The 25,082-nt window shown below is 33.8% G+C and overlaps 3 protein-coding genes across 8 annotated transcripts; 1 reads left to right on the top strand and 2 right to left on the bottom strand.

Moving 5' to 3' along the window:
- Positions 1-1,557: 1,557 nt before the first annotated feature.
- LOC128165553 (biogenesis of lysosome-related organelles complex 1 subunit 2-like) lies at positions 1,558-6,860 on the bottom strand. 2 transcript variants are annotated; one of them, XM_052830203.1, is made up of 6 exons: positions 6,726-6,792; positions 5,871-5,960; positions 3,360-3,467; positions 2,848-2,967; positions 2,194-2,298; positions 1,558-1,723 (listed from the first exon to the last, which is right to left on the bottom strand). In XM_052830203.1, the coding sequence occupies exons 1-6, from the start codon at positions 6,763-6,765 to the stop codon at positions 1,692-1,694; spliced, it is 495 nt and encodes a 164-aa protein (XP_052686163.1). In that variant the 5' UTR covers positions 6,766-6,792; the 3' UTR covers positions 1,558-1,691. The 2 variants fall into 2 exon arrangements, with proteins under 2 accessions (XP_052686163.1, XP_052686164.1); XM_052830204.1 differs by lacking the exon at positions 5,871-5,960 and having other exon boundaries at positions 6,726-6,860.
- Positions 6,861-7,117: 257 nt separating this feature from the next.
- LOC128165554 (E3 ubiquitin-protein ligase RNF181-like) lies at positions 7,118-11,923 on the top strand. The gene is made up of 6 exons (XM_052830205.1): positions 7,118-7,290; positions 7,423-7,473; positions 7,692-7,780; positions 8,176-8,294; positions 11,471-11,545; positions 11,727-11,923. The coding sequence occupies exons 1-6, from the start codon at positions 7,211-7,213 to the stop codon at positions 11,784-11,786; spliced, it is 474 nt and encodes a 157-aa protein (XP_052686165.1). The 5' UTR covers positions 7,118-7,210; the 3' UTR covers positions 11,787-11,923.
- A 4,755-nt stretch (positions 11,924-16,678) lies between these two features.
- Positions 16,679-24,209, bottom strand: LOC128165551 (heterogeneous nuclear ribonucleoprotein D-like). 5 transcript variants are annotated; one of them, XM_052830198.1, is made up of 10 exons: positions 23,984-24,209; positions 23,476-23,516; positions 23,235-23,362; positions 22,982-23,143; positions 19,971-20,102; positions 18,804-18,885; positions 18,524-18,712; positions 17,846-17,872; positions 17,296-17,381; positions 16,679-16,884 (listed from the first exon to the last, which is right to left on the bottom strand). In XM_052830198.1, exons 1-9 carry the CDS (start codon positions 24,154-24,156, stop codon positions 17,302-17,304), a joined length of 1,014 nt encoding a protein of 337 aa, XP_052686158.1. In that variant the 5' UTR covers positions 24,157-24,209; the 3' UTR covers positions 16,679-16,884; positions 17,296-17,301. The 5 variants fall into 5 exon arrangements, with proteins under 5 accessions (XP_052686158.1, XP_052686159.1, XP_052686161.1 ...); XM_052830199.1 differs by having other exon boundaries at positions 18,524-18,691; positions 23,984-24,207; XM_052830201.1 differs by lacking the exon at positions 17,296-17,381.
- Between the last annotated feature and the right edge of the window lie 873 nt (positions 24,210-25,082).

Below are 25,082 nucleotides of genomic sequence, written 5' to 3'. Positions count from 1 at the left end.
AATGTATACTGTGGAATCATTTATATTTAAGGGGGCCAATTCTCGTGAATTGTTTAAATTTTACAGCTGGTTTGTGCACGTGGGGACGTAATTTCGTGTTTTATGTTATACCTTAAAAAGAAATATGACTTAATGATCCTAATTTAGTAATTCCTGGAGGATGTTAATTCATGGATGAGAGGTACCAACGAATTCCATGAAAATTGAGCCACCACGAAATCGAATGATTTCACAAAAATACCAATTAGAGCTATAATGATCCAATGTTTTTGAAAATTCTGGTACAACAGTAAAATCATTACATAATCAAATCAAAGTTCTCATATATATAATTTATGCATTGAAAAATTTTGCAGCATTTTTCTTTTAGGTCACCTGAGTCCCTTGACCTATTGTCAAGTAAAACAATCATTGTTGTCTGTCAAAAAATTTACATTTTTAACTTCTTGAAAACTACAGAGCCAATTGTTACTATTTTTGGTTTGCAGCATCTCTATGGCATTGGAAGAATTTTAAATTGTGAAATTAATGGCTCTACCACCTACGGGACAAGTAGGCAGGGCCAAATATGCAAAAAAAGTTTAATCTTCACAAAATCTTCTCTACTCCCACACATGTTGTGAAAAAAATCAATGTATGATAATGATGTCCTTAAGCCCCCTACCAAAATTGTGAAATTCATGGCCCCTTGATGTGGCATTCCAACCCTAGGGTGGGGCCAATCTGGCATATAGTAAAAATGTATTTAATCTTAGAAAACCTTCTTCTTTACTCTCATACAATATATTTGAAAAAACTAAATGCATGGTTATGATTTTCATTTAGTCCTCTACCTACCGTAAATTGTAAACTCTATTGCCAGAGACAGAGGTAAAGACCCCAGGGCAGGGCCAATATCGTGGGAGGTAAAGTCATACATTGTTCTTCATGTTCATAATGTACTGCAGATGTTGAATTGTGACATTCACTGCTCAAGCCATGGGACAGAGGTTGAAGCTTTTTATTGGGGGTTGGAGATGATTATAGTTATGGCCATATACTAAACATGTATTTTTACTTTGGGTAGTTGCTGTGTATCAATTTTAATTTCATCTTGAAAACTACAAGGTAAATTGTTACTTGGCTATATTGAATTAAATATGCATTTTAGGAAATCTATATATCATGTGCATTGTATACTTGTAGAAACAAGCTGCATGCATTTGGTGTGCATCATAAATGAAACTGTGAATATTATAAAGGTCTCTCGTTCCCAAAGGTTTATGATTTTGGCCCCTGGAGCTAATTAAGGTAAAGATAATCAGAGATTCCTCTAACTCTTGAACCTACCCCCCTCTTTTATTCAAGTTTTTAAAATTTTGAAACATCAAATAATGAAAGCAGGTAACAGTCAGACAGGTCTTAGATTAGGGGTTAGACTTTAAAATGAAGCTTAAACATGAGACTCTCTGACATGTAAATTTAAAGGCTAGGGAACTCTGGTGACTGTCAAGGCCTGTTGGCCTCTTGTTTTGGAAGGGGGGGGGGGTGAGATTGAGATAGCGAGAACAAAATGCATTAAAAATAAACTTTTATTTGTGTAAAACAACAAATACAAGAAATTTGGTAAAGATGAAAAAATTCAGTATTCCATAATGATATTGCACAATAAAGTTGTATTAACATTATACATGTACAGTTGCTCTTCCACTTCATCTTTTTTCCAATGCTTTAAATTTACTCTCTGAAAAAAAAACCAGTATTGAAGAATACAATTTGTATTTATAAGCAGACCAGCCACTCAAGAATGAAGATGCAATAACTCAATAATATTTACAGTATGTGAACTCTACATGTCCTTTAATGCCATTGCTTATGGCAAGAACTCTGTTTTATACTGATTTAATATTTCACATACGCTGGTAACCTAGACTACCGATGGTAACAGCACTTACTACACTTCTGCTAGAAATCTACTGTAAATCATAGATGGCTCAACATTGATCAATGCATAATTAACCTATTGGATTATGCAAATTTTAATGAGACCAACAAAGAATGGGGTTTCTAACCCGTCAAACTCTGTCTATTTGGTCAAGTGTTCATGAAGAGTGAAGTGAATCAGAGACTCTTGTGACTTTGGAAGATGGTGTAACCCACATTCAGTAAAACAATTAAGAATACCCTTACAATCACAATTAACTCTAAACAAACCTAGTCTTTTGGAATAGTTGTCCAACTTGTATGCGGCTTGCTCCAATGCAGTCACATTTTCATCAATCTGGTTTATTTGCTCTAGGAATGGATGAAGATTGCTGTCTGTAAATACAATGTTAAATTGATGATGTACAAGTACCTGTACACTTACATGTACATGTGTATAACTATAGACACTAGTATTCTTACTATGATTAGTACAGGTATATCCATCCTGTACACCATTACAGGTATTTTGATGACTTCTACAATTTTCTACATGAGGGGAAACCATTTGTTGGTATATTATTGAATTCACACTTACCCCCCCCCCCCCCCCCCCAATTAAATCTAAAATAAATATCAACTATAACTAGTACTTCTAAAGATTCTCTTTTCTGTAATTCAAACCCTAATATTTTGACATGAAACAAACCCCTGCCAATCATTAGAAATACCAGCTCTAGAAACTTTGAAATATTTGCAATGAAGAAATCTTCTGAGGGGCAATTTATATAGGAACAGGGATAAAAATAATTAATACTGCAACTAAACTATCACATAAAACAAATTAATACAGCATCACATAAAATTTGATTCTATTAAACATCCTGTTACATGTACATTTGTTACACTTTCAAACAGTTCAACGTTATTTTTCAGCAGTCTTACATTTTTCATTGAGCTCCTGCAGTCCTCTACTAATATTTTCAGTAAATTCTTTCATATCGGTATATTTTGTGATCGTGATTTTATTAAGAGTCTCCAAGAGTTTGTAGTCTTCAATTGTCCCTACAAATGGAAATAAAATTTATAGCTATTATAGATAATGTTGAATAAAATTATCCATTTTTTTTCTCAATTAGCATGAATGTCCAAAGTGTTGATATTTTTTATGTAAGGAATAAGGAATCACTTTTTCAGCATTGTAAGGTGATCAAAAACAGTTTGGGATGATCAAATCCAATACAGCCTATAAGGGCCTTATGATAGATTTGATCACGCCTGACCTTATTTAATCACCTCATAATATCTAAAGAACAATAATTATTCCTTATTGCTTACATTTATATAATTTTCAACAATTGTATGTTTACGGTAAATATCAAAATCGTCATTGATGAAATGTATTTATAGACTAAACATTACACAGATAAAGACACTGGAAAATTTTGATATTATACCTTCAAGTTCACCGTGCAGGTACTCTGCTGACTTTTGGAATGTTTCACGACATAGCTGCACCACGTCAGGGGGTGGAGGCTCCTTCACTTCCTCAGCCACCTCTACTTCTAATCATTTTTACAAAAATAAAACAAATCCAGATCAGTTATTATGTTAACCAGAACTGTTCTTCTTTGTTATTGCATTTAAGAACTGAAGTAGCTGTTTAGTTACACATAAACAGGCATACATATCCCAAAAATATTTAGAACTTTGACTGCATTTGCGCAAAAAGAGCAACATTTTAAAGGGTGATTTTTTTATGAATTGTTTACAGATAAATTCAAAGTTTAAAACTATTACTGCGCCACGATTTTTAGTACAAATGCCCATTCAAGACAAAGTATGATTGAGTAGCTATATAAACCTACTTTAGGTAGGTAAATAAAGCTATGTACTGATGTAGGTAATCTATCTATCTATCTCTCGATACTACTCGCCCTCAATTCTGAGTACTCTGAGTAGGGTGCGCTGCTTGTTAAAAGAATAAGAGAAGTGAGTAAAGTAAGATTTCAACAGGATGAAAAGGGGATAGTAATATTATTACATTTTAGTGAAGATAAAAGATAAGATAAATAGTATCTACAATTAAAAGACATAAAAGCACTTTTGCAAAATTAAGGCCTGAGGTGGTTCAATTTGCCCACCTCCAGTTTGAAATGATCAACATCTGGAAGTGCGACAACACTGTCCGGCAGTCTGTTCCATTGGACTATGGTAAGAGGGAAGAAAGAATATTTGTAAACATTTTTTGTTGTTTGAATCTGCCGAAAAGTAAAAGAGTGAGTTGAGCAAGTAATCCTACCAGGGGGGACAAGTTGAACCGAGGGGATGGCTACCAGGCCATGAATGATCTTGTACATAAGTACAAGTCTGGCATCGGCCCTCCTTAGCTGTAGGCTTCTCCAACCTAGGGTATGTAGCATACTTGTTACACTGGATGTCCTGCTATAGTCAGACATCACCCACCTCGCTGCTCTGCGCTGTACTGCCTCAATTTGGTTAGTATGTGTAGCCAAGTGAGGGTCCCAAACGCTGGCAGCATACTCAAGCTGTGGGTGTACCATCCTTGTATGCTGCTGACCGAAGCTGCTGGTTCTTGGTTGGAATATTTCTATGTAGAAAGCCAAGAGTGCTATTGGCTTTATTTGTTACCCGGCTGATGTGCGTACTCCAATTTAGGTCATCTGATATATCAACACCCAGATACCGAGCTGATGAGGTAAATTCTAACACCTGTCCATGTAGTATATATTTGGTACGGATGGGGTTTCTGGATGTTGTTATATGGATAACCTGGCACTTACTTGGGTTGAATTCCATATCCCACAGTGTCTCCCAGTGCTCAAGTTTCTTTAGGTCCTCTTGAAGCATTGACTGACGTCCCTTGCCATCTAGAGTAATATAGATGACAGTGTCATCGGCGAAGAGTCTGACTTGTGATTTCACTTGCTCTGGTAAGTCGTTTATATATGCAAGGAAGAGAATGGGACCAAGAACTGAACCCTGGGGGACCCCAGATGTAACAGGGATGGATGTAGAGAACTCACCGTCTACCACTACCCTCTGGGAACGATTACTGAGGAACCCCCTGATCCATGCTAGGTTTCGGCCTCGAACACCAAACTGATGTAGTTTAAAAAGTAATTTATTGTGTGAGACCTTATCAAAAGCTTTGCTGAAGTCCAGCAGGATCACCGTTTTGGATGTTCCGAGCAAGTTCATCTACCAGCATCACCAGTTGAGTTTCACAACTGCGTCGCTCCCTAAAACCATGTTGGAGATCATACAGGATGTTGTTCTGCGTAAAGTGCCTTACTAAGTTGGATGCGATGATATGCTCCATAGTTTTGCACAATATACAGGTAAGGGATATCGGTCTGTAATTGGCCGGTTTTGATCTGTCCCCCTTCTTAAATAAAGGACTTACACTTGCTGTACACCACTCTCTGGGTAGTACACCCGTGTCATATGAGAGCTGAAAGAGGATTTGAACTATTGGGCTTACCTCATTGTGCAGTTCCTTCAGTAAGATGGGAGAGATTTGGTCAGGGCCAGCTGCTTTGTCTGTTTTCAGATTTTTTAACAATTTCTCTATACCCTTTGTACATACCTGTATGTCAGGCATCATGATTCTTGATGGAGAGGATTCATAAGTAATGGGGGTACTTGCATACTTAGCTGGGGGAGGGGTACTGTTATGGTCACTCACCTTCATGTCACATAGTTGGGAGAGGGATAGAGGAGATTTAGGGCTAAAAACCGACTGAAATTGGCGGTTTAAAATGTTAGCCTTCTCTACTGGTGTTGATTTGAGGGTTCTGCCCTCCTTGAGCGGTGACACGTCACACGAGTCCCTCTTAGCATGCTTTAAGAAGGTGAAGAGTTTTTTAGGAGCATAGGTTTGTTTTGGGCCTGTTTCTGAGTCAGAGACCTGGTCCTCCAGTATACCTAGGATGTTGTTTACATACCTATCATATGAGAGTCTTGTTTGCCGCTGTACAAGATGTTTGATGTTTTTATAATGCTGTTTATCCTCTGGTGTCTTTGTTCTTCTCTGTCTATAAAAGAGTTTATCACGTTTTCTAATTAAACGTTTGATGTGAATATCAATCCAGGGTAGCTTGTTTTTTCCTCTGGTCCTTATTGATGGTACAAAGGTTGATACACCCTCTAAGATTTTTTGTTTAAACTCATTCCATAAATTATCAGAGTTTGTGTATAAAGGTTCATTCATGAGAACATGGTCTTTATACTGAGCAATATGGTGTCTATAGCCATCCCAATCTGCCTTTTTATACAGATGGACATTTCTGGACTTAGTTTTGCTTACCTGTGGTTTTATATTTGCCTCAGTATATACAATATTGTGATCACCTATACCGGGTAAAGGGGCTACTTTACTTACCAGGGTTGGGCGATTTGTTAAGTACAAATCAAGAGTATTTTCACCTCTAGTAGGAAAGTCTACCATTTGTTGTTATTGTCTTGTATGAGCTCTATAAAGTATTCGTATAGGGTTGTGTTTCTACAACTAGCGTCAATACTATTTCTAACCCAATCATATTTCGGCATATTAAAGTCGCCTATAAGCCAGATAGTTCCACCTTTATGCGCAAATTTGGATAGCGAGATATTCAGCTCAACTAAGCTCTGTTCGTCGGCTTCCTCTGGTTTGTAATAGTAAATCAAGCCACGTAGCTAAATTCATTTATTGTACTGGATCTGTTGAACATGGTAAATCCAAATGTCACTGTATGATTTAAAGTATTGTTGAATAGTAACATGATGTTTATTGAGTATAAATAAAAACTAAAAATGTTTACCTTTCTGGAGGTTTTCTTCTTTCGTTTTCTCTTCGGCCATATTTGTTTTTTAGATAAATCATACATGAAACGTTATTAATTTTATAATTTAAACCACCCCTATTATCAATACAAACAGAAGAAAATTAAAACAGAGTATTTATGATTCTACCAGATTTCATTCAGATTAATATATTACAGTGGTTTGCCATATATCTACACTTGATCGAAGATACTTTGATCAAGTTGTTTAATTCAAATTAGCTTACAACAATAAGTAAAAGAATGGCTTATTTATCGTCGGAAACATTATATATGCATAAAAAACTAGAAATCGTTATTTTATTTTTAAACCTTTACCCCAAAGTTAATTAATAAAAGAGTGGAATTGAGTGAAGTTTACTTAGACATTAATAAATTGTTGAGTGATATACGCGGCCTTGTTACAGACTGAAAAAATTGCATGGTCATTTAGAAAGTGTTGAAAAATTACGTACACCTCTGACATGGCATCATATTTTGACGAACATGATTGTGAACCTTTAGCAGACGGCGAACAACCAAATCACATGTTACATATGGCAAGGTAAGTTTCATTGATTGATATAACTGATCAGCTGTTGACAGGTTGATATACATCCGTCATCAGAACAATCACTAGATTTAGCTACGTTGAAATATTGATCAGTTAAGAGTCTAGTCGTGTATTTTTCTACAGGTTGCTCTTAGACAGTGGATTAGCTGCAGAATGGAATATTGAATACGAAGAGTATGTTATGATTATGATTTTTATCGACTTATGATAACAGTTACTCAATACATATTTCTGTTTAGATATGTAACACCCAGTACTCCTGATTTTATCAATGCCTGGTTAAATCTTGTACAACAGAAATATCATTTTTGTTAAATAAAAAAAGTCTCAAAAAAGTAAATAATTGCCTTCAAATTTGAACCATTCTGTAATAACTTTGGACTATTTATTAGGGCATTTGGTGGAGAAAGGAAAGTTCCCCCTGCATCAAAAAAGTTTGTTGAAGAATTACCTAGGATCATTATTTCCCCCACAGAGGCTGGTAAGTTTTATTATCCTTGCTAGTTTGGAATTTTTAAGCATCTTGAAATGCATTTGTTAGAATTTATATTATCATTAATTAATGATTATAAATGTTTTTAAAGCTAATATTTTTTAGATGAATGAACATCTTTTGAGTCTCATCAACTATATACCTGTATTATTTATTTTTGCTGTTTAGATATTTATAAACTCAAAAACAAGAAAAAATGTTGATTTTAAACATGTTGATTGAATGAAACTTTAATGAGCAGCTTATACTTATAATTTGAACTTGGTTAGTGAAAGCCATATCGACACATCTACACATAGATAGTGGCATATAATCAGGAATACGTACAAAAATAACCACTGAATATAAAATGCCACTCCTCATTGTTTTTTGTCATGTTTCAGCTTTGGAAAAGAAATGTCCAGTATGTTTAGGATTGCTTGATGAAGAAGATGAGGCAATTGTACTTCCTAAATGTTCCCACAAATTTCATTCCAGTTGCATTTTGCCTTGGCTCCAAAGGGTAATATCAGCGTTTCACGAAACATTTGAGAGTTCTTTAAAGTAATATATATATAAAAGAAACAAATAGAAAATAATTTCCCTCCATCCAATCAATGACACAACATACTCATTATCATGATATTTTCTGGCATTAGAAGTTTTCTTTTACTCTGATTCTTGGAAGACATGTCTTTTAAATCTCCATAACTTGTACACTGTTTTGAGTGGATACGTAAAACGACGAGAATCTCATATGAAGTTCTTTCATATCAAAGTAACAAAATAATTTTACCTTCTTGTTATGGCTCACAAACATTACTAAACATGTTTGTCTCACACAGTTTTGCATTTAAAACTTCTATTGGTTGAAGTCTCTTTTTTGTATACTGTGGTTTCATTAATATTCAAGGGTATCAATTTTCGTTAATAAAGTGAAAATCACAGTTTCAAGGATACCTAAATTGGTGGCCAATGACCCTATCCATACAAATTTAGTAGAAAATGCACTTCAATGAACATTTAAATTCATGGTTAAACTTAAAAACGAAATCCACGAAAATTGGTATTCAAGATATATTGATGAAACCACAGTATACTAATATAGGACTGAGACAAACCACATTGTTTAAATAGTCAGCCATTTGTTTAGCTGCATGCCAGTATCTCCTGGTCTGAAAAAATTAGGATGGACAATCTGTGAGCTACAGTGCCACCCATTAAAATAAAAAATTGTGTATTTATTTTATAATTATTTATTTAGTGTTTTGGATTGATAAACCTTATTTATATGCAAATTCTGTGAAAATAATTATTTAAAAGAAACTATCGGTAATATATGCTGAATATCAGAAAAACTGTTCATTTTCAAATTTGAACTCTTCCCATGCACTCTTCATAGACACCCTGAAAAAGAAAAAAAAAGACCCCACACAGGTACACATACACACTCATGAATAAACTAATATAACATTGTATTAAAATTATACATCAATCTTATTAAAATTAGATCCTTTACGCTACCGTATTTGATGCTGACATATCAAGTACGGGAGCATGAAGGATCTAATTTTATTTAGATTGATGTATACATTTGTCTTTTCGTGTCTGATGAAATCAAATCATACTCCAAAAAAAATATATAGGTATACAAAGAGATCCATTAATTGTTGGTTTGTTTTTTATTAGGTCACCTGAGTCACTCAGGTGACCTATTGCAATTGGTCTTCGTCCGTCGTCGTGCGTTGTGCGTCGTGCGTTAACAATTTTACATTTTTAACTTCTTCTTGGAAACTACCGGGCAAATCGTTACCATTTTTGGTGTGAAGCATCTCTATGTTAAGAAGAATCTAAATTGTGAAATTTATGGCACTACCACCCCTGGGGTGCCACGGGCGGGGCCAAATATGCAAAAAAAGCCAAATTTTCAAAAATCTTCTTCTCTACTTCCACACATGTGAGGAAAAAACTGAATGCATGGTTATGATGTCCATGAGGCCCTCTACCTAAATTGTGAAATTTATGGCCCCTGGGTCAGGAGTTCTGGCTCTAGGGTGGGGCCAATATGGCCATATAGTAAAATGTATTAAAGTCTTAGAAAATCTTCTTCTCTACTCCCATATATATTTGTTAAAAACTAAATGCATGGTTATGATGTCCATGAAGCCCTCTACCTTAATTGTGAAATTCATGACCCCTGGGTCAGGGGTTCAGGCTCTAGGGTGGGGCCAATATGGCCAAATAGTAAAAATGTATTAAATCTTAGAAAATCTTCTTCTCTACTATCATATATATTTGTTAAAAACTAAATGCATGATAATGATGTCCATGAAGCCCTCAACCTAAATTGTGAAATTCATGACCCCTTTGTTAGGTGTTCATGCTCTAGGGTGGGGCCAATATGGCCATATAGTAAAAATGTATTAAATCTTAGAAAATCTTCTTCTCTACTCTCATATATATTTGTTAAATACTAAATGCATGATTATGATGTCCATGAAGCCCTCTACCTAAATTGTGAAATTCATGACCCCTGGGTCAGGGGTTCAGGCTCTAGGGTGGGGCCAATATGGCCAAATAGTAAAAATATATTAAATCTTAGAAAATCTTCTTCTCTACTCCCATATATATTTGTTAAAAACTAAATGCATGTTTAAGATGTCCATGAAGCCCTCTACCTTAATTGTGAAATTCACGACCCCTCGGTCAGGGGTTCAGGCTCTAGGGTGGGGCCGATATGGCCAAATAGTAAAAATGTATTAAATCTTAGAAAATCTTCTTCTCTACTCCTATATATATTTGTTAAAAACTAAATGCATGATTATGATGTCCATGAGGCTCTCTACTAAAATTGTGAAATTCATGACCCCTTTGTTAGGTGTTCATGCTCTAGGGTGGGGCCAATATGGCCAAATAGTAAAAATGTATTAAATCTAAGAAAATCTTCTTCTCTACTCCCACACATGTGGGCAAAAAACTGAATACATGGTTATGATATCCACAATCTCCTTTACCTAAATTGTGAAATTCATGGCCCCTGGGTCAGGGGTTCAGGACATGGGGGGGGGGCAATATGGCAATAAAGTGTAAATGCATTTAATGTTTAAAAATCTTCTTCTCTATTCTCACACATCTGTATATAAAAAAAAAAACGACTAATAATTATGTTTACCAGGAAGTCCTCTACTGAAATTTTAATTTTCATGTCCCCTGGGGTATGGGTTTTGACTCTAGGGCAGGGCCAAAATGGATGTATAGATGTTAATGCATATAACGTTAAAAAATTATCTTCTTTACTCCCACACACCTGAAAGGAAAACTAAATTCATTATTTTGTAGACCAGATCTTTTAGTTTTTCACCAAAATTATAGGTTTCACAGTTCTTTTTGAATTAAATGTGGTTGTCATTACAAATTTATAATTTTTCTACTCCAGTATGAAACCTAATTAATTAGATGCATATATGAGACTCCATGACAAGTTTGTGTATTGGATATATGCTACTCAGGTGACCGTTAAGGCCAATTGGCCTCTTGTTTCCAAATACAGTTGTACTTACATGTAGATGCAGTAATTGTTAGATCTAAAACATGTATATGAGAAAATGGGTTGGTAATGATATTTAGTAGATATAATCAAGTAGATGTATTTCAATTTATTTTCTTTTTGATGATTTTTTTTTTCTTTTTGCTATAAAGGTGAACAACTGTCCCATGTGTAGAACTGAATTTCCTACAGATGACCCTGATTATGAAAACTATAAGAAACACAAGGTAAGGAAAAAAGCATTTCATTTACTAGTATTCATTTCACTTGTTAGAAAAAGTCTTCAAATAAAAATCATGTTTTAAAACAAGTAGCTAGGTATTTGTTTTAAACAATTTTCTTTTTTTTTAAAGTAATGTTTTGGGAAAGTTCTACATTTACTGAATATAAATTTTATTTTATTTGCAGGCAAGAGCAAAACAACGAGAGTTTGAGATAGACACTTTGCATGATGCCATGTTTGGATAAAGAATTCTTTTTTTAACTTTTAAAATTGTGCAATTTTTGTAAATGAATCAGAAATTTAATTAACTTTTAATTTAGTATTTCATCATGTTCATGATGTTTAATATTTTTACATAGTAAAGTTTTGTCACATAAATTCATTTACATTTGTTTGTTATGTACCGGTACAATACTTTATTTATGACATTGTTATATTTGGATGATAGAGTGGGTTTTTTTCACAATGAATTTTAAATTGAAAATATAGTTCTTGTTTTATTTTAGTGATATCAAGTTGAAATAAATTTAATTAAAGGTGATATGAGACACCTCCATATTGTGATGTACTTCCTATCAAAATGAATACAATAAAATTAAGTAAAATTTTATGATTTCTTTCACAAAATACAATGTAATTACCTAACAGCATAGCGCAGTGGGTTGGAGTGTAAACTATGAATCTATTAGTCATGAGTCCAAGTCCTGCTGGAGCTTTTACAATTTTTACCTTTCCAAAAAATTTTAAATCATATAGTTTGGTCAAATATTTTAAAATTTGAAAATTCCAAACTGATAACAGTATTTTGATTATAATGTACTTTTATCCACATTAATATTGACAGGTGTCCCATACCACCATAAATCAGAGTCTATTTAGGGCTAATAAGAATCAAAGACATAAAAGCTCACCAAGTCCATGTATCGCCATATGAGACCACTATTTTCATTTTATGTAAATCATTATTATAACCAATGTTATGTATTTTTCTGCAATATCGCTACCTTCATAACCCGCATGAATCATCAAAGACACTAGAAGCTCTATTTTATTTTTTATATTTGCATCTTTATTTTAACAAATTAATTCTAAAAGTAAGAAAAATGTAAATGTAAACAGTGAAATCATCTCCTTTGGGAATTTGAATCTGACATCATCGTGATTATTTCGTGCAATCTGTGATTTTACTTGGGCTGCTGAAGGTTTTGACCAAATCGATATTCGGGGCGTGTAGATTTCAGCCCTGCCAATTTCTATAGAACTACGAATTAAATTCAATTTCCGTAAGAAATAGAGGGAATCATACTTGGTGGGTGTACCGGTAAATACTAGTATTTCATCGTATTGACTTTAAAAAAAACCCCAGCAATTATAATTGTATATTATTGACTGTGAAACTATGTTTAGCTATTTTGTGAATTTGTTGTGCCATATACGTACGTAGTGTCTAAAGTTTCTTGAAATTCTATTCAGTGGTTTGGTAAGAAAAGTTAAACTGTTCGGTACTTTAATTAGTTAATGACCAAATTCATAGGTTCAAAAGGGACAGACTTTCTAGAAAAATACATATAAAAGAATAAGAATGTATATCAATTAAGTATGCATATATTTACATTGAGTCATTTTTTTTACCTATATAAAGATTCCTAGAGTTCTGTGCAGTGGCTCAAATAGGCAGGACAAACAGGTCAAAAACTTGTTGTGTGGGGGTATAATTAGACATGTCTTCAAGGTTATTTCATGAGGGCGTCTCTAACTACTCAAATATACATTTGAATGTACCATATCAATATCACAGACCGCAAAAAAGATAAATGTATTGTAAAATACTGCATTTTCACATAGAAGATCCACAATTTATTCTGTATCAGTTATTTATTTTGAAGGAATTTAAAACACGGACCGTGAAGATTACATAATGCATTTTTTTATTGAATAAAATTTTGAAAAATTAATAAATTATTTTCAAACAAGTTTCGCGTTTGAAAATTATGCCATTGTATAGAAACGTGCAAAGAAAGCTGGCACATAAGATGTGGATTCGACAAGAATCTAAGCGCACAGGCAGGGCGAAAAGTCAATTATTTGTGTACCTTTTGATCATTTTTGATGCAGATCTGTATCTCCCGGTCTGAAAAAATTTGGATGGATGACCAGGTCGTCTATCCGATTTTTTTTTCTCAGACCGGGAGCTGAGCTAGGCCAGCTAGATCTCGTTTTTGGCTTTCTTAGGACGTGGAAATTGGTAGGACAATTAAAAGGTTTGAAATGCATTTGGTTTCATCAAAATTTGTCTGTATATATAGCAACAAAACGCAATTGATGCAAAATCTTATACACAATTTATTTTAAATGATTTTGTCGTCTAGGTCATCTATTCATATTGTCTTCTTCATGATTACGTTTTTCAACAAGAGATTGATGGACCATATGGCTCGCCTATGGTGTTACGATGGGGCCACTTCGACCTTCGCCTTTACTCACCCGAGCAATAATAAAATCAGCTTTATGGAGTCATGTAAAACTATCCGAACAATGTAATAAAATTAAAACTCATATTACAGTAACTGTATAAATAGATTTTCTATTTTTTTTTTCAGATAATCTCATAAATGCTAAACATGAACCCCCTTTTGTAACCAGGTGATTTCATAGTCATAATTAATTAATACATATTGAGCATTGTAGTTCTCAGGAAGATCAACTACTGTTCATATAAATATAAACCTACATCAAACTTTGAACCTCTTGTGAGGAATTCTTTAGGGGCCACAGTAACCCCCTCCGGTCCCGTTCTACCCCCCAGGGATCATGATTTAAACAAATTTAAATCTACACTACCTAAGGATGCTTCCACACAAGTTAAAGCCTGTCTATAGTTGATTGGTTTTAGAGAGGAATATTTTTTAAAGACTCTATGTATAAAAATTCGGCCCTCCCCGTTTGTTGCCCCATCCTACGCGCGAGGATTATATAATTTGAACAAACTTGAGTCTCCACTACATGAGGATGCATCCACGCGAGTTTTCAGCTTTCGCGGCCAATTGGTTTTTGAGAAGAATTTGAAAGATTTCTTTCTTTATAATTTATGTAAAGCCCCAGGATCATGATTTTAAAAACATCAATCTACACTACCTAAGGATGCTTCCACACAAGTTTCAGTTGGCCTTGTCAACATGTTTTAGAACCATTTTAACAAGACCTTGGACTTTCAGTAGGACGAAGCTTTCTATTTCTTGCGTCAATACAAGTAAAAACGACGCGGTTTCAAGCAAAACAAATTGGCTAGCAATGAATTTTCGGTAATTTTCTATGTAAAAATTCGACCCCCAATGCCATTGCAGCCCATCTCTACCTTCGGGGGTCATGATTTGAACAAATTTGACTCTATACACTACCTGAGAATGTTTCCACACAAATTACACCTTTTCTGGCGAATTGGTTTTTGAGAAGAATTTTGAAAAATACATGTAGCAATTCAATAATTCTCGCCCCTTCAAATGGAATTTGACCCTTCATAAGCCCTTTTCCCCAGTGATGATTTGGGCCAAGTTAGTGATATGACTCAGAGTAGACAAAATAGCTTATTTTTAAAAACATTCTTAAAGCTGACATGAATTCATAAAAGCGTTTGGTCGCCATATTAGTTTTGATCGCTCCTCTACTGCCACTGGGGTATATATACCGGTCGAGTAAGTTACGGTCGGATGCTTTCCGATCGAGGCATTCAGGTTACGCGGACTTCTGAATGCATCACTCCATATTGTAGTAAAATCTTTGTAGTAAAGAATAAAGGAAACGGCAATCAATAAAATACAAAATATATTTATTCTTTGAATGAATTTCCAAGGTATCCGTACTATTTTGCACAAATAGTGCTGCCTTACTTCACATGCATATCGAACACGTGTGTCGTTCATACAGAGTGCATAACGTCTGCATCTTTTTGAAAACCCCCGCGGTATTCCATCATAAACAGTAGATGAATGATAGTAATTACTAAATCCAAGAAAGTAACAACGTAAAATCGTTTCCTACAGAAAAAAAAAATTCATGCGATCATTGACAATGCTCGATCTGCCACAGTGATTGCGCATGTGCAATGTTATAACATATACAGGAAAACGGTCTACAATTATCGAGGATTTTTTAAGTATCTGTGTCTGGATTTCAGTTTGTCTTGTTTCGTCGTTCACTGGATATTCCTTGCCAGTGCAGTGGTTGTCATATTATTTTTGCTCAAAACGCGATTCGACACGTCTTCTCGTCCAAGGTAACGTGTTCGGGTGAATGAAATACCTGAATGCGGTGAAGCATGAATACTGCTTTCGGCTTTATATAGGGGGTGTGTAGCGATGTGCAGAACAATAGAAATCGACAACTAATATGGCGGTAGATTGAGATAAAAGGGAAATAATGCGTATTTATGAATTCATGTCAGCTTTAAGGAAATAAACAACTTCCGCGTTTTAAGGTTGTGTGGGACACTTCAATATTGTGGCGTTCTTCCTATCGATTCCATAATTAGACTGCTTCTTAACAGCCATTGTTTGTCACTTTACAAATCGTCAATAGTTTGTTAAAAGACAACACGAACTTTCTTGCTGTCTAATAATTGTTATATAACAGCGTAGAACAATAGGTAAGAGCGTTAGCTACTAATCTCCAAGACATTAATACTCTATATCTTTTTCAAAACATTGGTCAAACGTAGTTGAAATATTTAAAACGGCGATAGTATTCTCATTTAAATGTTTACTTATTCACAGTAGTATCGACAGGTACCCCATACCACCTCATGTACTTTTTACCACCAAGATACAAGTAGCTCATGGCTCACTGGGACAAGACTGCGTCACAAACTTATTTTCTCATACTCCATTCGTTGGAACAATTGCTCAAATATTCCATGTTAATAGAATATGTGGACCCTGGTCTTTCAAATTAAATACTGCGTATACACTACTACTTAATGTTATGATTACTTCCTCACTGAAATTCTTCCATAACGTTTCTTCTCAGATAAATTTTTGAAATTAAAGCGTTTGTCGATCATATTGTTTTATATCTATACCAACATTTTCGTGTTAGAAAATTACAAGTATATTGACCTCTTTTTTATATCACCACAAAGACATTTTTTTAAAAGATCAATTTTATTACAAGTTGATGACTGCACATAAAATTCAACTACAAAATGCTCCTCACATGTGAAATGAAAAATGAAAATGATGAGTGTCAAATGGATAATGAAAGGACTTTTCTCTCTCTCTGAATGAACTCCCTGTCACAAAGAGCACAAAACAACACAGACTTCCAATCTTTAATGACAATGGCCATAATCTGCAATGAAAGAAAGGAGAATTTTGTAATTGCATGAGTTTTGCATATTTTGTTATTTAATATAACATTGAAATTTTTCTTTAAGAAAGTGCTTTTAAATCTGATATATAAAGATTCAAAATTTACAACTTAATAAAAAGTTGAACTTCTAGCAAATTTTTTAAAATAAATTATATCTGCAAATTATCTAATATAAAAGCTCCTATAGAGATCCTAATCATTCATCCATTTTCTGCAAAGAAAGTGATTGGAAGCCTACAAAGGATTCAAAATTCCCTGAAAGTCAGAGAAAGGTTAGATTGGGTACCTGTCAACAACTAAACAGATTAGACAAAGTGAATAGGAAAAGGCATGCAATACAAAAGTAGGTCCAAGCTATCAAATTCTGTTGGTCTCCCCCTGATTTATCACCTGTGATTATCGGTTGTATGGATGGTATCCACCACCACCACCTCGGCCGCCCTTCTGAGATTTACCATAGTTACTCTGCTGTTGACCTAGAAGAGTGCAAAATGCCAAAATTAAGTTCACTTGAAAATGGACAATTTCTTTTTCACATTTATTTAATAAGAATTTAGAATGGGTGTTTTGTCAAACATTTCTATCTACAAATTTTCACACCAAAATTTTCAGAGGGTTGGTTATAATATTTGCTTTTCATCTTCAGTGCACTCCTTCTATGATTAACTTGAAGGGCCTCCAAGTATTTTTTTTTCTCAGAATTCATGGATTAACAGAAGGATGGGAGACCAACACAATTTCATGCTTTTTGGTCCAAAGACTTCTTCCTGCAAATATCCCCCGTGAAAAGCAACAAAAGGAACATCCCCTCTGAACAACCCTCTGAAATTTTGAAATCAAACAATGAACAGGTTAGTATAATGCTGAAAAAGTTAGTAGTCATTCAACAATGATAAAGTTATACAGAAACTTCCAAACCATTGTAGCACAACCTACTCACCCTGATCGTATCCGTAGTAGTCATAACCTAGAAAATTACAAACACCAAACTTATTGCACATTCATACTATAAATGTAATGCTTTTGTAGCCTCTTCCTAACCACACTTTCCTACTGACGAAAAGATGGTTTTTGGAGTCACCGGCTTTGAAATTACTTTTTTCCCTTTTTTTTTTTGGTGCAATTACGGTACTTTTATTTTATTTGTGATTTAACACACATACACAATGCTACAACAGTCTGGAAGAGGCTACAATTAAAAAAACAACAAAAAATAAACATGCAAACTCAGTTAACTATTAGTTTTCAGTGAAAAATAGAGGGTAGTGTTTTTGACAGATGTTCTTAAAGCATGCAACAATATCTTATTATCATATGGAATGTCACAAAATTTCAATCAAAACCAATAGAACTGTAGATTTACATGTATATTTATTGACAAAATACAATCAATCATATTAATGATATTTTTCAAACATCAACTTTAATTCAAGAGATTTTTGCTTACATCGTTCATACAAATTTTCTCTTGCTCTTATTTCACACTTTAAAAACAACACAAGTTAGTTTTCAAATTCAAAACAGTAATAATAGAAAGATCAACAATCAAGAGAAAAATGTATTCAATCTGAATACACCTGTGCAACACAGTCTTTAGTAATATTGAAATATGTCCTACCGTCACCACCGTATCCTCCATAGTTGTTGTAGTACTGGTCATATCCGCCCCAGTTTCCATAGTTGGGTCCACCTCCATAATAATCATATCCATATCCGTATCCTCCTTGGCCGTATCCTCCATAGCCATATCCCCCGTAACCGTATCCCTGGTTATATCCTTGCCATCCTGCAATGCCAGATTCAGTATCTGGTTTTAATGATATTCTGTAAAGTGGGCTTACCAGCATGTATTATGTGACAACTTCTAAGACATATATTTCAAGGTAAACGAGACTCACCTCCACGTCCACCTCCGTATCCATACCAGCCACCTCGGCCTCTCTTACTCTGGTTGTTCTGGGTAGCTTTTTTGACATCCACCTGTAGATCAAACAAGAACAACTCTGGTTATTATCACGTTCTAGACTTTTTACCTGGCTGTATCAAAACAGTTAACCATTACATTAAAATTATTTAATGTGATGGATAGTCTTGCAACTTGAACCGGGATTTTGAGGATCCAGTTACATTAACCTGTGAAAAATGCAAAAAGGGGTTATGATAAGACCTTTCAAACAAAATGAGGGCTTAGTTATCACTAAATGATTATATTGTCTTATACAATCACGCTTGTCAGATGTGTGGCGGTGAATACCTCAGACCCTCAACTGTATCTATGGCTCCTTTTCTCCAGAACCTGCATGATCTAGCTGGAAGTGGAACAAAAGGAGGTTCACTGTTAATTCATGTTCACAATCCCTGATCCTTTACAGCCCATTTGAACCACTTTATATCTTACCCATTTATTCTTATCTCTTGATAGTCTTTCACCTTATTGATTTATCCTTAGTCATGATGTGTTAGATATAAACAGATAAATCAAATGAATTATATTTCCCCTGAAAAAGAAAGTTTGAAGAGAAACTTGTTTCAATCGCTCTAGGTACAATACCTGTGTGTAGCTATGACTATTAGATCTGGGTTGTCCAATGGTCACCGACTCTTGTAGATTAGTCATGCAAGGGTCTCCAGATGTTACCCCATCATAGAACCCTCCATTTTGGGTTTCTTCAGAATAATAGCATTTGGCACCCTTTGCATTCTTGTTCAATTAAGTGATATTTTACGATTCTTATTTAATATCCTATTTTAAATGAATCTTATTATTTTAGTTGAAGGTTATTTTAAGTGTGCATAGTTATAATTGTGTAATTTAACTAATCTTGTATATTTTTTTCTATCTCTTTAATTTACAATTTAAAATATACATGTATTTTTTAAGCTTCCTATGAACAGCTAATGATGAGGATTATATCTAGCAAGAAGATTTTTACTCAAGTTTATGTATTTTGTATAAGACATCTGATGTGTTTTAATTTACTTTATCTAATTGAAAAGTCCGACAGACAAATAGTGATTGAATAACCCTCTGGGGCAAGTATTTAGAGACAAACATGTATTCTTACCTCTTGATCTTTAATTTTGTGAACAGCTTGGTCAGTGATTTTCTTCACTGCATCTTCCTCCTTAAACTCAACAAAACAGAATGCTCGCCTTTGCTCCTTTGTTTTGTCATATGGTAGATCAATTTTCTTAACCTGAAAATAATTTCAAAACATTCGATTTCTTTAAAATTTTGTGCATTGTAAAGTATCAAAATTCAAATCTTCCTAGCTTTGAGATTTCCTGTATACACTTTTACACAAATTAGACACATTGGAAAACAGAAACATGCAAAGCAATTTAACTCATGTAATCAACAAAGGATATTATTACATTTTCTTTGTTCTATTTTATATATAAATAAACAAGTTTCTTTTTTTTATTCAGTGATTTTAAGAACACCCACATATATAGTTTGGGTAAATTGATTATAATTTACTCTTAAAATGATGCTAAAAATGTAAAGTAAAGATCTTTATTCATTCATTTTCAGCAAGATTTACACTAAATGCTGCACAAATTTTTAGAGGAAATTAAAAATCAGCTTAAGGCCTAACAAAAAAATATGTTTGTTTACGGTTTCCCGACCGACCCTATATTTAATCGCCGACCCTAATTGTTTTTATCCATCGTTAGAAATCCGGAAGTCACACGTGGGTACGTTTAACTTTTATATTCATCTTAATCTGTCAAGCGTTTGAAATCGAAAGTGAAAAAAAAAAACATGGTGACAATATCTACGTCCACATGTTCTCTGCAGTTTGAAGAATGCGCACACATAAAGCAAATGCAGTTAATATCGGCATTTATCCAGGTGTTCGATCGATAACATGGGGGAAATGAAAAGGTTCCCGATTTTGAAGTACGAGGCAAACAACATGGAGGCAGGATAGTTTTGACCACAGGAGTCGGCGATTTTTATCAATTTCTTGAAAATAAATGAGAAACTGGCAAAATCCTACCAGTGAGCTTCGTGAGCGTAGCAAGCGAAGCGACAGGATGGCAACGAGTTTTCTAGATTTTCTTTATTTCGATATCCAACCGATATTATACACCAGACATCCGTAGTGTTATTTTATCAATTTCTTGAATTTATTTCCCTAAAATTATCCTCAAAAATCATTTTAAATCCATTTTTGCACATCTCTATCATGGCCATGTTTGATGCTTGTGATGTGCAATATCATGTTTTTTTTTAAAAAATAATGGGTGTCTGTTTTGTATAAAAACTTAGCATATCGAGACATTTTCAAGGAACATTCTGCATAAAAATATATAGTCTGTTGCTCTATTGATACTATTACCAGGTCAGGCGCAAATCGAAAATTAATCCTCAGGGGAGATCTCTACTAAGCATGTTAATTGTTGCAACAGCAGACATAAACTATTTTTTTGTATTGTTTTATTTATTTCTAGAACACATTTTATCCACCAATTAATGAAGATAAAGTTTAAAATCAATAAACCTCTAGATTTTATATTTGATTACAAGTACCTAGATTCTATAAAATAGACTATAAATACGAGGCACGATTTTTACTACGAAACTGAAAGGGTCAAATAAAACCACGTGGTCAAAAGTTTAAATGACAATAACATTCACAGGGGTGCATAAGGCAAACAAAAGTAAGCATGACACAATGGCAAAACAGTTTTGTATTATCAGTTTGCGAGGGTTGGTCGGAAATTATTGAGACATTTACTCTTATTCTTTTAGGAAAAGAGATTTACCTTTGAAATTTCACCAAAATGTAAACCAGAATAAAGTTTATCAATGTAAAAAGTTTCTTTTCCATGGCATGAATAGATCATTTTTGATAAGTGGATCAACGTGCCTGCGTCCGGTGATCCAACACAACCGCAAACTTTTCGCAACGTCACTTTAACGCTTCTCATTGCTCCTGTGTTTAAACACCTTACAAACGACCGGAAATAAGAATTATTTTTTAATTTCTCATCTTTTGTTTTGATTTCAAGATGTCATCATTTACATTTTCTCTCATTCTTGATTTTTATTTTGAGTTCTGTTAACCCTAAAATCAAATTACTGTGAATGTCTCCTGCAGTCATTTTGTTTTTATTTTAGAACTGTTGACAACAGTTAGTGTGTAAACAGTACTGGATATTTAGTCTATTTGTCTTAATTCTAGTCAAACAATCAGTGAAAAAAATATGATGAACTGAAGCTCTGTATCCCTGGTTATCGTATAGTTTTGGTTTAAGGAATTGCGTGGCCTTAAAGGTCTTCTTCTGAGATTTCCACAAGTTTGATGTATATTCGATGTGCCGTCTTGAGGTCAAAATTCAATGTAATGTCGTTGTCATATTTTCTATTGCTTGGTAAATATGTTTGTACCAAATCCATATTTTACCTCGAAAATTAGTGAAACTTAATCAAAAGTTAGTCGCAAAATATAGCAAAACATATTTAACATGAACATATTTAATTTGATTTCTTTTATCATTAACTGTAATTCTACTGACACTTTGAAATGGGATGTTTTTTAGTTTTTTAGTTTTTTAGTCTCCGAGATTATGCCTTGCGCCAGGTACCCTGTTTTTCTACCGTCGTAAACAAAATATTTAATTAACTTTCAATATTACTTTGTTTAATTATTTGTTTGGAATTACTCAATGTTTATGCCAATTTTCGTAAAAATTTGTCACTTAGAAAGGGATATATTCGAGTTGTCTCAAAAATTTCATGTATCTGACGTTTCTGAAGTTGTGTAAAAAAAAATAAATAATAAAATAAAAAAATAATCCTACCTACCGACCCTATTTTTTTTTCAGCATGTAACAGTAAACAAACATATTTTTTTGTTTGGCCTAATTTAAATCAATTTGCCTGGTAAAACTATTTGATTTTGAAATTAAATTCTCATCTCTAAAATTGATATTTCTTTGCATTGAATGAAGTGAACATCTACACTTTCCAATACATGAGCCCTACAATGTCTCTTATTGAAACTAACTTAAAGGTGACAAAACTAATAAAATCATTTAAAAAAATAATTAAATCAATTGTTATTACCTCTCCAAATGTTTCAAAGTATTCTTTGATTTCAGCCTCTGTCAGGCTAGGATCAACCTTTCCGACAAAGATCTTTTTTATAACTTCTTCCTTCTTCCGTGGATTAGCTTTCTTGGGATCTATATTTCTACCACCTAAATTGTGTGTCTTCTCATCCAGTACCTATGTAAAGCACATATTAACAAGTTATTAAATTTCAATGGAAAGGAAATTAATAATTCATGTTGCAACAGAGGAAGCTAATTCAATTTACTTTATCTACTGTTGAAGGGTCCTTGAACACAACAAATCCAAAACCGCGAGATCGTTTTGTCTCCAAATCCTGTTTTAAGACACAATTTTCAACCTCTCCAAACTTTGTGAAATAATCTTTTAAGTCCTCTGAAGTAGAAAAACACAATAGGTTAATTTACATTTTCTTTACATTTACATTAAGATTTGGACAAGAAACTGCATCATTTTAATTTCAATGAAACTTATAGTTATGTTCTTACTTTGTGAGGTTTCCCAACTGAGATTTCCAACAAATATTTTGCTAAAAAAGTATAAAGTGTAATGTTTTAAAAATAATGCTATACAGTATAGGCTTAGTTGTATAATTCTGCAATATGCTAGTGACAAAATATTCGAACTGTGGGGACAATAAACTATGGGCATGCATTATGAGCTGTTTTATTCTTCACAAAATAGAGTTCGCGCGTATTTTCTAGAGTTTCTTAACTGCAATTATTCCTTCAGCCCGATTAATTTCTTAGTTATAAATGAATTTCACAAAGCCAAAATGGAGGCCCAAAAATGCTAGGCATGCGCAGTAAGAAAAACACGCACAAGCGCGGCGTGATAAAATAACTCAAGTTTTTCATCCACAAAGGAGTAGTTTTATTTATAATCATTGCATAAATGTTGATTTTCTAATAAAAGCCTTCATTTGCAAACAAAAATCAAACAGCATATATCTTTTTACATGCATTACCTAAAATCGACAAAAGCACGCGGTCTTACCGATCATCATCGTCATCCATAATTTTGCCTTCTCCGCCACCTCCGGCACCAGCACTGAAGTCTACTTCTTGTCCTTCCATGGGTTCTGCATTTTGTTGCTGTTGTTCGAACTGTTCAAAGCCCCCTTCTCCATTTGCTTGCTGATCGTATGTGTAGTCTTGTTGTTCCGCCATTGTGCAGTCTTCAACTCGATCAAAATGGCTGTTGGATTCGCGTCTTTGTCACGTGTTTTATATCTTAAATTGCATTGGTTACATTTAAAAGCGCCATCTAGAGGTGTGTTATGGGGAGATAAGTATGTTTTACTTACCTAAAGAGGACATATTTTGGGGAATGTTCGAAAAAAAAAACCCCAAATAATAATTGTTGAAAATGATTAATTTTTCGTCATGATTTAGAAAAATGCGTAGTACAGATTTTTTCTATAAAATGTTTATTTCATTAACATGTTTTATTTATCTTAAGTTTTTGCTTCTTATCATAAGGCATTTTTATTATTCTTTTAAATAATGTATAGAATCAATATCCATAATATCTATACTTAAATATGAAAATTAATACAATGAAGTTACAATGCTCACTTCAGCCCTTCCAACACTTTAGATCTTTTCTATCGTATTTGGGGAAGACAAGAATAAACAAAAGACTGCTTTCAAATAAATTAAAAAAAAACTTTAAAAAAAAAAAAACACGTTTCTGTATATGATAAAAATTTTCAAATAATTTTCTACGTTCATTTTATAAGTTCAAATTACAGCACACATAAGGCGATTTCCGATTTATTTGAAAATAATAGTAATTGAATGAACGGATCTGCAGGCTGCAGGTACAGGCAAGTCATTGTAAAATATTTTTTAAAATGTGTATATTAATGCGATACCGTGAATATCCACCCGTCTAGACAACTAGCTGCTTATGATCTGCGTATATTGTGTGCTTTCAAACGAAAATAATTTCCTGTAGGAGTTTTGTTTGTATATATTACATACTATTGATAAAACAAGTGTAGCAAACAGACTATTGATAAATATATAGATTCTACAGCAAAAGAAACGTTCTGACCGAGGCATGTATTTACACGAAGAACGAGCTATTTTCA

The sequence above is a fragment of the Crassostrea angulata genome, chromosome 10, assembly GCF_025612915.1.
Source record: "Crassostrea angulata isolate pt1a10 chromosome 10, ASM2561291v2, whole genome shotgun sequence".
NCBI lineage: Eukaryota > Metazoa > Mollusca > Bivalvia > Ostreida > Ostreidae > Magallana > Magallana angulata.
Note: the sequence above shows the minus strand (reverse complement) of the source record. Positions and strands in the feature narration are given on the sequence as shown.

Excerpts from the sequence above, each read along its gene's own strand:
- LOC128165553 (XM_052830203.1), bottom strand. The coding sequence starts at position 6,765 with ATGGCCGAAGAGAAAACGAAAGAAGAAAACCTCCAGAAAG. Across the intron at positions 3,468-5,870 it reads ACAAGACTCTCATATGATAG|AAGTAGAGGTGGCTGAGGAA; the intron begins GTATGTAAACAA and ends AAAAATGATTAG. Across the intron at positions 1,724-2,193 it reads CAACTATTCCAAAAGACTAG|AGAGTAAATTTAAAGCATTG; the intron begins GTTTGTTTAGAG and ends TTTTTTTTTCAG.
- LOC128165554 (XM_052830205.1), top strand. The coding sequence starts at position 7,211 with ATGGCATCATATTTTGACGAACATGATTGTGAACCTTTAGCAGACGGC. Across the intron at positions 7,291-7,422 it reads CACATGTTACATATGGCAAG|GTTGCTCTTAGACAGTGGAT; the intron begins GTAAGTTTCATT and ends ATTTTTCTACAG. Across the intron at positions 11,546-11,726 it reads AAAACTATAAGAAACACAAG|GCAAGAGCAAAACAACGAGA; the intron begins GTAAGGAAAAAA and ends TTTTATTTGCAG.
- LOC128165551 (XM_052830198.1), bottom strand. The coding sequence starts at position 24,156 with ATGGCGGAACAACAAGACTACACATACGATCAGCAAGCAAATGGAGAA. Across the intron at positions 20,103-22,981 it reads ACTTTGAAACATTTGGAGAG|GTTAAGAAAATTGATCTACC; the intron begins GTAATAACAATT and ends AATTATTTTCAG. Across the intron at positions 18,886-19,970 it reads ACAAAATTAAAGATCAAGAG|GTGGATGTCAAAAAAGCTAC; the intron begins GTAAGAATACAT and ends TTTGATCTACAG.